Source organism: Dama dama, chromosome 32, assembly GCF_033118175.1.
Source record: "Dama dama isolate Ldn47 chromosome 32, ASM3311817v1, whole genome shotgun sequence".
NCBI classification, from domain to species: domain Eukaryota; kingdom Metazoa; phylum Chordata; class Mammalia; order Artiodactyla; family Cervidae; genus Dama; species Dama dama.
Window position 1 is genome coordinate 20,329,323 of NC_083712.1, and position 12,611 is coordinate 20,341,933.

At 49.3% G+C, this 12,611-nt stretch overlaps 1 protein-coding gene across 5 annotated transcripts in view; it reads right to left on the bottom strand.

Annotated features, from left to right (window-relative positions):
• Positions 1–12,611, bottom strand: part of DCTD (dCMP deaminase) — a 117,154-nt gene that overhangs the window by 21,364 nt on the left and 83,179 nt on the right. For 2 of the 5 annotated variants that reach the window (XM_061134517.1, XM_061134516.1), the window contains exons 3-4: positions 2,033–2,147; positions 1,541–1,676 (exon numbers count right to left, since the gene is read on the bottom strand). In XM_061134517.1, coding sequence (XP_060990500.1) covers positions 1,541–1,676; positions 2,033–2,140 — 244 coding nt within the window. In that variant the 5' untranslated portion in view covers positions 2,141–2,147. Of the gene's footprint in view, positions 1–1,540; positions 1,677–2,032; positions 2,148–3,950; positions 4,099–4,349; positions 4,413–4,553; positions 4,611–12,611 lie in introns of those variants that run through there. The other 3 variants (XM_061134518.1, XM_061134514.1, XM_061134515.1) reach the window with 3 other exon arrangements.

Below are 12,611 nucleotides of genomic sequence, written 5' to 3' on the forward strand. Positions count from 1 at the left end.
AGAACCCCTCTATCGGGAATTCAACACCAGGACCCACAGCCCACTGTCCTGACTCCGTGAATAAGGGCTGGGGTACTCACACCTTTCAGAGCCTACTCTGAATTCACTGACTCATTTCTGTGGTCTTTATATGGGACCTTGGACTGTCCCGTGAGAAATCGCCTTCGCATGTGCCTACAAGCAACGAACCATTTCCCTTCTTTCTTACTGAAAGCACACAGAAGCAAAAGCAAGAAGACCAAAAGTTTCTAAAACACATGGGCCCATCTTTTCCGCACTTCACTCCTCTCAGCTGAGGCGGAGAAGGCAGTTTTACCCTCTTTTCCCGGGATCCTGCCCTTTCTACTCCTCCTGGATGGGGAGTGAAATGGACTAGCCCGACTATGAAACCCCCTGCAGTACCAAACTGTCTGATTCCCTGAGAACCCAGAATGCTCCGTAGTTCTCCCCAGTCTCATTCCTCAATTCCTTCGCCACCTCCGGGCATGTTTTTCTTCTTTTTCTGTCAAAGATGAAGTCACTGCCCTGAAGCAGCTTAGACGAAAGTTATGGGGCTTATTTAACATGATTAAGGTCCAGGAACATGAGTAAAAACTACGTAAATTCGGCTAAATGGAGACTTGGAGCTCTTCGTGAGGAAAAACTCCAGAGGAAAACCTCACAGGCAAGAGCCAACTTTAAATGAAAGGGCTCACATCACACCTGAGCTCACTGCCTGCCTGAGCTCGTTTCCTGCAAGCACATCTTTCCCATTTGGGTGGCCCCCATCTACGTGACTCCCAGCAGAGGCGGTCTGTTCATAAACACAGGTCCACGCCTTAAGAGAAATTCAGCAGCAGATGAAGCCCAAGGCGCCTCTTCCCAGCATTAGCTGCATATTCTCTAGGGAATTCAAAGAAAAAAAGGAAGCTTGCTGGGCCCTCCCAGCTTATCTCTGAAAGGAGTCTCCCTGGGGCTTAGATGGGCCACAAGCATCCTTCCCTAATTTAACGATAAAAACCAGAGATGGCCAGGCCCAGGGTGGGCTCCAGGCATCTGGCTTGTGGTCTGGCCCCCATCTACCCTGGCAGTGCAGCGCCCTAGAAAACAGGAGAAGGTGACCGCGTCATCCCTCGACCGACACCCAGCTCACAGCCTGCATCCTGCTTCCCAGAGCCTGAGCCAGAGGTCCTCGGTAGGTGGAAATACACGCTGCTCCTCATCAGAGCGAAGCCCAGGCTGGGGCTTGGTTAACTGGCTCTGTTCACGAGTCGCCAAGACACAAAAGGCAGGGGCCACCGTGCCCACTTCACAGTCGCCGCCCCCAGGGCTGCGGCCCTCTGCAGAGAAGCCCGCCATCGGCAGCGTTGCCCAGCCCAGCCACCGCCACGCCACCACTCCTTGGCTCTCTTTGGAGGAAGGGGGTGGGAAGCTGAGCTAGTTCAACAGGACTTATTTTCTTAACTGGAAAGGAAGACGATGCTTTCTGATCATCCATGGTGTGTAAGCCCTCACCAAGGCCATGCCACCCGAGCAGGACAGACCACACAACGTGCCCTACCGTAAGGGTACTTGGTATCCAGGATGTTCTCCGCTGTCCTCCTCCAAGGCAAGAGGTCATCGCTGCACCCATTTGGCATCCCGTTGTACCCGATGCCCACGATTTTGTTTTCTGCATTCACGATGCAGGCACCGACCTGCGGGGAAACACGCCCAAAGGCTTGATGACTTCGACGGGCCCGTCTGCCACTGCAGAGGCAGCCAATGAGACCAGAGGCCTGCAGAGCTCCTGAATGGGCAGGCCGCCTCTGGAGGGGCCGAGAGCTCTGTCTCCTTGGGGTACAAGAGACAGTGAACAGGGGTGTGTGACAATTTACTCTCTCACAGGAAAATGTGAGCAGGCAGGAATGCTGTGCAAAAGATAGCAGATTGACTCTGCTTTTCTAAGTTGGCAGGGGTCCACGGAGCCTCTTCCTTTTGTAATCTGCTCACTGGTGGGCATCTCCGTGTCTGCTTTCCAGTGTCCAAACATTCTCCTGCAGAACTCGCTTACCTGGGAATTTGGATCTTTGCTCCTCTGTGCTGATAAGAAGGCCACTGCCATGAAATACTCAGGCCATTCAAGATAGTCATCACGTTTTCTGCAGGGAACTTCGCTCATGCTGGGTCTAGAAGGCAAACACACAACAAAACAGCAGTCGACAAACACATTTTGGTCAATCTGCTTTCCAGTTCGACCCAAGCACATGCCAGCTTTGGCTCTCCAAACTCAAAACAATTTCAATCGACATTTATCAATCAGACATCACAGCACATTAACCCTGGACATTCTGTGGCCTTAAGAAAAAAAAAAAAAATTAAGTTATCAAAAGTTTGCCTGTGTGGCTGCACCTTCCCAGATATTATACCTATTTACTAATTTCTCATAGGATTTTTTTTTTTTTTTGCAAGTTACTACACATGCCTGACCTACAAATCATTCTCATCTTTCACCTCTCTCCTTTATCAAATGATGTCAGCACAACAGGTCAGGGGGAAAGAGAACATTTTTTGACCATCTCATCTACCCTGCGTGCATGCTAAGTCGCTCCAGTTGTGTCCGACTCTTTGTGACTCTATGGACTGTAACCTGCCAGGCTCCTCTGTCCATGGGGATTCTCTAGGCAGGAACACCAGCGGGTTATCATTTCCTTCTCCAGGGGATCTTCCCAACCCAGGGATCGAACCCATGTCTCTTATGTCTCCTACATTGGCAGGCACGTTTCTTACCAAGAGGGCCACCCAGGAAGCCTGATCTACCCTAATCTATTTCAGATACTCTTAAAGGTTGTACACGTCAACTCAATGAAGTCTCCTTCTGAGTTAAGGTAACTCACACCCCTCTTACAGAGACTCAAAGAACTTAGGTATCTCACCCTAAACCAGGTGGGATTACTATCCACACCAGAAGGATTCCATATGACTCCGTCCTAGCTGTGATATTCATGTGTCCCTTTCCTTTCCCTTAGTTTCCCCAGCTGGGACAGAAATTATCCACCCTGAGTATTGACTCAAACGAAGAGAAACTATTTAGACTCTTGCTATGACTATGGCAAGATTTCAGTAACATTGGGCTACACTCAGGAGAAGGAACTAACTGTCTCCACAACGGGGACAGGGCCCCTGAAGTGGGCTAAAACTGCCAGTAAGGGAGAGGGGCCCTTTCAAGGGAGGGGAAACAAAAGCAAAGAAGCAGAGCAACACAGGGACCAACTCTCAGTGAATCTGGAGAAAGCCTAGACATCTGGGCTTAAGAAAGGTGAGAATTTCCCAGCAGCTCCGCTTGGGATCCAGCTGTGATGCTTACAGCTAGGAGCAGTGCCAGAGGGTGCCTACAACTGGGTACCATCCACTGGGAACCATCTGATTTGTTGTTGTTTAGTCACCAGTCTGGAAAAGGAAATAGCAACCCACTCCAGTACTCTTGCCTAAAGAATTGGGTGGACAGAGGAGCCTGGTGGGCTGCCGTCTACCGGGTCGCACAGAGTCGGACACGACTGAAACGACTTAGCATGCATGCATGCATCGGAGAAGGAAATGGCAACCCACTCCAGTATTCTTGCCTGGAGAATCCCAGGGACGGGGGAGCCTGGTGGGCTGCCGTCTATGGGGTCGCACAGAGTCGGACACGACTGAAACGACTCGGTCACCTCCGACTCTTTGCGACCTCGCGGGCTGCAGGGCCCCAGGCTCCTCTGTCCATGGAGTTTCCCAGGCAAGAACACTGGAGCGGGTTGCCATTTCCTTCTCCAGGGGATCTTCCCCACCCAGGGATCGAACCTGTGTCTCCTGCTTTACCACTGAGCCACCGGGGACGTCCCCGAACTGGTTCATTCAAAGTTTAAGGGTTAGCATCCAAACTCGCTGCGGGGACCCCAGGATGAGTGCTTGCCAAACAGGAAGGCGACGACGGGAAGGAGAGGGGAACTTACTACCCGGTTCGGTTTACCGCTCGCCGCCGGTACAGAAGCACAGGAAGACCCCAGGTCCGGAGAGATGCCGCTGTCAACCGGCAGGGTCACCACCCGCCTCCTCCCGCCCCGGTCTCGGGCCGGAGCCCGCCGCCCCGCCGCACACGTGGCCGCTGGAAGTGACTTCCAGAGCCCCCGCCCCCGGGGCCCCAGCGCGCGCCCTCGGCTCCCGCGGCGGGGAGAAGGCGTCTCGGAGGCCGCGGGGGCCGCCGCGAAAGGCACCGACCGCCGCCGACCCGGCGCGCGTTCCCCCGGCAGCCGGTGTAACCGGGAGGGGGCGTCCCCGGGGCTCCGCGCGCCCCGGCCGCGCCACGTGGCCCGCACCGCCGCCCCCGCGCCCCCTCCGGCCCGGCCCGCAACCTGCAGCCAGCGCCCGTCCCCGCCGTCCCGCCGCCGCCGCCGCCGACCCGCTGCGCTCCCGGGGAGGAAGTCGGCCGAGGGGGCGGGCCCGCCGCGCGGCCGGAAGGCGGCGGAGGCCCAGGCGGGCGCGCGGCGGGGGAGGGGTCCCGGGTGGGGTCGCGGGCGTCTCCGCGTCGCGCCGCGCTGGGAGCCCGGCCAGCCCACCCGAAGGTCCGGCCGGCGGCCTCCGGGCCCGGCGCAGGAACGACTCCTCCCGGGGCCCCTGTGCCCGCTTTGTTGTGGGGGGTGTGGTTTGGGGTGCGCCGTGACTTTGATCGGCTGGCGGCGACCTGCGCAGTCGCCCCGCCGCCCTGGGTCCTCCCGAGGGACCGCCGGCAGCCGCTCCCCGCCCCCGGGCTCCGACTTCAAGATAACCTCTGCTTTTTTTCGGATCTCTGGATCTGAGGCTAGTTTTTGTTGTTGATGTGCAGGTTTGGGGTGTTTCCCCACCACCATCGCTTGGATCTACCATCAGCTACTTAAAAGATCTCGCTGTAAAAGACCCGAAAGAGTCTATAGCAATCAAACCGAAAGGGGTAGGAAGAAAGAACTGGTTTTGGCCTCTGGAGTGGGCCTGCGGTGTCGCCGCAGCAGAAGGGTTCGTCTCAGGCAGCGCACAGAAGCTCTGCCTCGAGGCACAAATGCCTCGAAGCTGTATTTGCATAGGCGCTTTGCTTGGCCAGCTTCCAGTTCCTACTCAAATTGTGTGGAAGGGCCCGACACGTGTGCTGAACTACCCCTTTACGGGCCCCAGCCCTGTCCACACCCCCTCCTGCTATTCCCCGTAAGGTTTGCTGGCTATAAAATTGTGCGTATTTTGTTACAATTGTTAAAAAGATCAGCAACACACAGTACAGGTCAGTAGGAAAGCCCTTGGGTGACATTTCTGAAGTCATATGCTCCAAGGAACTAAATCTGATTTTAACTTTGGTATTCTGTTCAGACATCTAGCCCCTAAGTCTGGTGGAACTCTGGTTCCCCTGCAGAGAAGGACAAAAGAACCCGTTTCTGTCTCACATATGGGGCTTGAGGATACTGTCAGCACTCCATAAATAACAGCTAGTGTAGTAATCATGAGTTCTGATCAGCACCTCCCAGATCTGAGCCTCTAATCCAAACAAAAGCGTGTTAACTATATTAATTTAGCCTCACAGAGGAAGAATGATGAGAATAAAGAGTTGGTTCTATCTAATTTCTCACTACAGCAGACACATCATTCTTCATCTCCATGGTCCAGCCTGTAGATTCAATAATTAAATTATGTACTGCGTTCAGTGAATGCCGGGAAAGCGAAGGGGGAAAATACTTCATCATTAACTATAGATTTTTTTTTTTTTTTTGTATAAGACTCAGCCTGGAAAGAGCTCCATAGATTAAGATGATGATTTTTAATGTCAAGTTAACTTTACTCGGCTGTCTTGTTGCCACTAAAATATATTATATGCTGAGCCCCTGGTTCTCCTCCCCTCTCCCAAATCCACTGCTTGCTCTGTGTCACCCTCATCGATAGTCTTTGAGTCTTCATAGATCCATTTCTCTTCTTACCAACCTCCAACCTATACATCACCCATTGCACTGGTCTTTCAACCACAACATCATTAAGCTTTCTTCCTTCCTCTGCTCCGTAAAGACTGTCATACATAATTTAGTTACTTCTCATCATTCTCCATTTTGGTCAACTCTCACACTCCCCTCTGCAATAAATTCAGGATCCTGCTTGCTGCAAACACATTACCCTCAGTGTTCCTGCATTTCACTGAAAGTCTCTCATCTTATTAGATGACATCATTCATAATACAGGAAACTCTCCTGATTCATGGTTTCACAACCTGAGGTTTCAATTATTCTACACACACAGCGAACCCAGGCAGCCCAGGAGGAAAAAAAAAATGCCTTCCTTGGTTATCTTGCTCATTAACACCCTGTAACTTCAAGTGTGACGGTAGGTGTTAAAGCTCTCCTGTTAATACCTTGCATTTTGGTTTATAATTGAAGATCTTCCTCCGCAGTGTCTTCCACCGCAGACACAGGGGCTCACTCCGTTTTCAGCCACATCAAGTGTGAGGAGGTTTCACACAGGGTGAACACAATCAGCTGTTTGAAGGATTATGGTCACGGGCTTTGGCTCGGTGCCTCTGTTTACAGGCCTGTGGGTTATCTGTGTCTCATCTATAGCACAACCTGGAATATATCTCAGTACCTTGAAGGTGGTGGATCCAGGTTAAAAGGCAGCCTCAAATGGGGCTTGATGGCATTCATAGATGTCGGCTCTATCAAGACACCGCTCACCACTTCTCAGCTACCCAGGAAAGGAAGTGATTTGCAACCCAGAAACAGGCAGGAAGTGAGGAAAGTCACTGACCTAGGGGCATCAAGTTTGTCATGGGAAAAAGGGCACCTGCCTTGGCGTCTAGCCAGACTGTGACCTCCAATTCCACTTCTTACCATGTGATCTTCAAGAGTCTTTTGTTTCCTCATCTGTATAATCAACAACATTCATGCATTCAATCATTTCTAAGTAATTCTCTATGCATTAGGTGGAGTGAAAGTCACTCAGTCATGTCTGACTCTTTGCGACCCCCTGGACTATACAGTCCATGGAATTCTCCAGGCCAGAATACTGGAGTGGGTAGCCGTTCTGCTTCTCCAGGAGACTTTCCCAACCCAGGGATCAAACCCAGGTCTCCCGAATTGCAGGCAGATTCTTTACCAGCTGAGCCACCAGGGAAGCCCAAGAATACTGGAGTGGGTAGCCTATCCCTTCTCCAGGGGATCCTCCCAACCCGGGAATCAAACCAGGGTCTTCTGCATTGCAGGCAGATTCTTTACCAGCTGAGCCATCAGGGAAGCCCATGCATTAAGTGCTATGAATCTCAGTGATGAACAAGATAAACCCATTTTTGCCTCACAGAGCTTACCCCCCCAAAAAATAAATACTAAATAAATGACCTCATTGATGGCTCAGTTAATGCAACAAATGCTATTATTAGGTAACACGCCCGTCGGAATATCTTTGTTCTTAATCCAGTCATTGTCAGGACCAAAAACTTCTTTCCATAGCTCAACCACAACCCTCAGACACAAAGGACCACTAGAGAGAGCTGTTTAAACCTTAAGTAAGGGGATGCGTGGCCCAGAAGAGAGGCAATGTAAATATAGGAAACTAAAATTAACTACATGCTTTTGTCAATATATAATTTGTATACATGTGTTAGAGCAGGAAGTCAGTTGTTCATGGTTAGTGAAAGGCAGACAGACTGCAAATTGACTTCAAGATTCCTAAACAAGATGTGGGTTTATGAGTTGAGGTCCCCAATTATTTTTATCATGACAGAGCTTCAAAATGATAACAAAGATCAGTGAAGAAGTGTTAACTTGTCATGTGCACAAAGCTGGGTGCTTTGCTATTGGGTATCAGTAAATGTTTGTGGACTAAATAAAGGAATTTTGTTGTTTTGTTTAGTCACTTAGTCATGTCCGACTCTTTGCAACCCCCTGGACTATAGCCAGGCTCCTCTGTCCATGGGATTCTCCAGGCAAGAATACTGGAGTGGGTTGCCATTTCCTTCTCCAAGGGATCTTTCCGACCCAGAGATTAAACCCGCATCTCCTGCATTGGCAGGCAGATTCTTTACCACTGAGCCAAAGTGGGTAGCTGTTCCCTTACTCCAGGGGATCTTCCCAACCCAGGGATCGAACCCAGGTCTCCCACATTGCAGGCAGATTCTTTACCACCTGAGCCACAAAGGAAGCCCAAGAATACTGAAGTGGGTAGCCTATCCCTTCCCTTCTCCAGCAGATCTTCCCCACCTAGGAATTGAACCAGGGTCTCCTGCTTTGCAGGTTGATTCTTTGCCAGCTGAGCTACCAGGGAAACCCACTGAGCCACCAGGGAAGCCTAAATTAAGGAATTAATAGGCAATAATTGCTTTATGCCGAATTTTTTGGAGCATCCATCCCACGTGTCAAGAGAAGTATTCCTTGAGACTACCCTGGCAGTCCAGCGGCTAAGACACCATGCTCCTAGTGCAGGGGTCCCGAGTTCGATTGCTGGTCAGGGAACTAGATCTCATATGCCTCGAGTCAGAATTCGCATGCTGCAACTACAGATCCCACATGTTGCAACTAAGACCCAGCACAGCCTACATAAATAAATATTTAAAAAAGAAAGAAAGAAACGAGGAGGGTTTTGGTGCAACCCTGGGAGCCCAGGAAGACTTAGTAGCTTAAAAAAAGAAAAGTCTTCCTCTGTAAACTCTATCATATGCCTCTATCTGCTTCCTTTTTCTCCTTGTGCTTGGTGGACCTGGAAAGACATTTAATAAGTAATGGAGCATTTAATAATGGAGCGAGAGGTTGAGGAGTCAAAGGAGAGTTGAGTTGTCTTCAAGACTTGCAGTATCTCAGTATCTCTTAGGATACGAGTCTTGGCCTGTGAGTAACCAGCCATTTCCAGGGCCAGAGCCGCAGGCAGCTGGGAGGCTGTCTGTGGCATATCAGTTCTCCCCACGACTTGCTTTTCCTTCACAGAGCTGCACTTGCAGCCTCTTTCACACATAACTGGTTGAAGTCGATGGAAATTACATGTCTTATCACTTCTTAAAAGAAAAAAATATATATATAGAAAATGTAAATCTAAAAGAAATGGGCAATTTTCTTGTACCACTTTATATTTCTGTGTAAGTTACCAAGTGCCAATCATTCTTACTTTTTAAAATTCAAATTTGTCAAGCAGCACGCAGGCTTTCAATGTTGTACAAGAAAAGATAATGCTCCGTGTGGAACAGTCACTTATGTTAGTTCTGCAGACGTGCCTGCCTACCAAAAGAGAGTTTAGCAGATTGCTGGTTTGGAAGAAATATTAATGATCTCATTAAATGATCCCCTCAGCTCTGGGGTCACCATGGAAAGGTAATCAACAAGATATTACAGTTCTGGATGCAGAAATCTTTACTGACATCAAAGTCACCACTCATTTTGTAGTGTGTTTTTAACTGATGTAACAAGGCGAGTGCCCAAGAATCAGTATAAATGGGAGCCCCTGTTAAACTGTACTGGGAAGTTAATGGCTATCATAATCTGCATGTTGTGCCTTCCATCAGCTCACCAGAGCGCTCACTGTGTGGTAAACGTCTAAAATGAAAAAGCAAGAATCAAATTAATGCTTTAGTACTGCAGTTCACCTGTTGTTGTGTCTTTGGCATCCCGTGGACTGTAGCCCACCAGGCTGCTCCGTCCATGAGATTTCCCAGGCAAGAATATTGGAGTGAGTTGCCATTCCCTTCTCCAGGGGATCTTCCCCACCCAAGGATTGAACTCTAGTCTCCCGCATTGGCAGGGGGATTGTTGACCTCCAAGCCACCAGGGCAGCCCATTGCAGCTCCCTCCATATGTGTATATTGAGGGTAACATCTGTGGTCTTGCTATGACAACAACAATCAAGGCCATGAAGTGAAAAGTCAGCTTCTACAGGCATAAACAAGCGAAATAAACCAGGACGCCTATCCTGTCTGAGTTGCTACTGACACTGTTCACAGTAAGAAATTCTAAGCTTGGATGCAGGAGGTGATGGAGGACAATGTGGCAATGATGAGGTCAAAGTCTGTCCACGCCCCTTTGGGATCAACCTCTGTCTGCTTCAGCGTGTGACTGACAGCCCAGAGATGATGCATGGTGTCAGCCACGGAGCATTCTGAGACACTCTGCTAGTCATGCTATCTTCGAATTAGCCCTGGTTTGAGTTAAATATCCACCGAAAGGAGTGGAAGGATCCTCATGAAATCATCCTTATGAGAACAGGAGAGATTTAATAGTTTGGTGGTTACAGTAACCACTAGCCTGCTAGAAAAATCAATATCTCCACAGTGTTAGAATCACACCAAGGGGTCCTGGAGCTGAGCCCTGTCACTGAAGAAGAAACTCAGATTCATTAGAGCAGGAAGTCAGGATGTGCAGAGAGGTCAAGCACAAATACAACCTGGGCTCTTTTGTCCGCAAACCCAAGGAGATGCTCTTCTTTCAGGATCCAAGTTTTTTTTTTTTTTTTTTGAAAAGCACAGAATTTACAAAGCTGGAAGTGACCTCAGCAATCACCGAGTCCAGCCCCTTCTTTTTACAGATGAGGAAATAGTGGCCCAGAAAGATGACTTGCCTTGCTCCCCATTCACCCAGATGACCTGGTGAGATTTCCTCCAGGCGTCACAAGGCCCGTCCCCAGTCTTAGAGTCTATGAACAAAAGCGCACAGCTCTTCATTTAGAGCCTCGAAGGAAGGCACTCTGCTCAGCCTTCCAGGAGCATAAAGAAAGCGGAATCAGTTTCTCCCAACTCTGCACCTGAGAGAAGGTAAAACCACATGCCGGAGTAACCAACATTCGGTGGTTAGGTTGCAATGTAAGGTGACAATAAAAGAGGTGTCCAGAGGACTTCCCCGGCGGTCCAGTGGTTACGACACGTCCTAATGAAGGAGGTGCAGGTTTGATCCCTGGTCAGGGAAACTAAGATCCCACATTCAGCACAGCATGGCTAGGGGAAGAAAAAAAAAAGTCAATTTGAATGAGCTGTCCAGAGTAGAACATGATTTGTTGTGTGTGTCTTCTACAGAAAAATAGCCTTTTCTGCCCACCCAGGAAGTAGTTTATAGACATAGAGCTACCCCTGCTCTCTTTGTCATCACTGCCAGTAGGCACAATATTCTGTTTATAACCCAGTTCCTTTTTCAGAGGAAGTGCAAAATACACAAGATGCAGAGGATGAGAGCCTGTGCAAGACATAAGGATCACACGCATCTCAACCATCAGTACCAGAGGTTGCCCTAACTGTAGCCGTTCACAACCTGGGGACAAGATCCCATCTAAGGGAATCATCTTGTGTTTCTGTGTGAGTCGCTCAGTCGTGTCCGACTCTGTGTGACCCTATGGGCTGTAGCCAGCCAGGCTCCTCTGTCCATGGGATTCTCCAGGCAAGAGTAATGGAGTGGATTGCCACTCCCTTCTCCAGGGGATCTTCCCGACCTAGGGATCGAACCTGGGTCTCCAGCATTGCAGACAGATTCTTTCCAGTCTGAGCCACTAGACCTGTGCTTAAGCCCGGACAAGGAAGACTGCATGCCCTCTTCTTGTATTCACTGAATATTAAATGTTACTATGTCCCTAACATATTCACAGCCCCCTCCCTCCAGAACCATGGACTTTCAGATAAATAAGTATATAACACACATATATGAGGTCTTTCCGCTTTGTTCTATTTAATTCAAGCCTTGTTGAAATCCCAGGGATAACATTACTTTTTTAGATAGAGTCCCACTATCTTTGCACCTATACAAAAAGCATCATATGAAATACATAAATAAGAGCAGGCAGGGAGCACACCCTCGTGGATTGGAGAAGATGCCTGGCTCTGGCTTGGAGGCTGATAGCTAAAAAACTAAGTCTGGCTGCTGGAAACCAACAATATCTCCACAATAATGCAGAGACCCCCACGTAAACTCCTTATCTTTGCCTTCCACTCCTTTATGTTTTCATATGCATGGCTCCCTGTGAGACCCAGAGGAATTCCCTTTCTTGAAAGTCTTTGCTAACAGCCTATTCACTCCCTTGCTATTCTCATGTAACATCACAAATGCTATGTGCTGGCAAAAGGTGAGATAGCAAGTTTACGTTTTAGAGTGTAATTTCACTACGGAGCAATTCGTTTTGTTTGTAACAGCCTGCCACTGTTCCGGCCCGATGCAGTACGCCAGGCTCCGGGACAGAGCCTTACACAGTTATCTCATTTTCTAAAATTGGGGGCAAATTCTATCACTGATTTTAGTGGCACGTTAAGCCGGTTAGTACTAGACAGACCCAACATTTCACATGCAGACATATTCTCTACTTGAAAGTCAACTGTCCTTCAAAAGACCGAGAAATTATTTGGGATTTCTGAAAACATCAAAGGAATCCCCCGCAAACCGTCCCCATAAACGCCTCAATCAGTTTAGCAATCGGGGCCAGAGCCGATGGGTTTGATTTCTCTTTGATGCAAACCATAATATAAGATGGAATGGCTCTGGGAAATGCTCATAAGCAGTGGTCAGGAAAGTGGATTCTTCTATGTTCACAGCCAGACCCCCGCGCTGATGGGCTGAAGCCCAGTTGATGGTTGGCATTATTCATTCACAATGCGCACTACAAAGCACTTCCCCCGCTTGCTTCATCCAAACAGAATCGCATCCTCCTGCTGT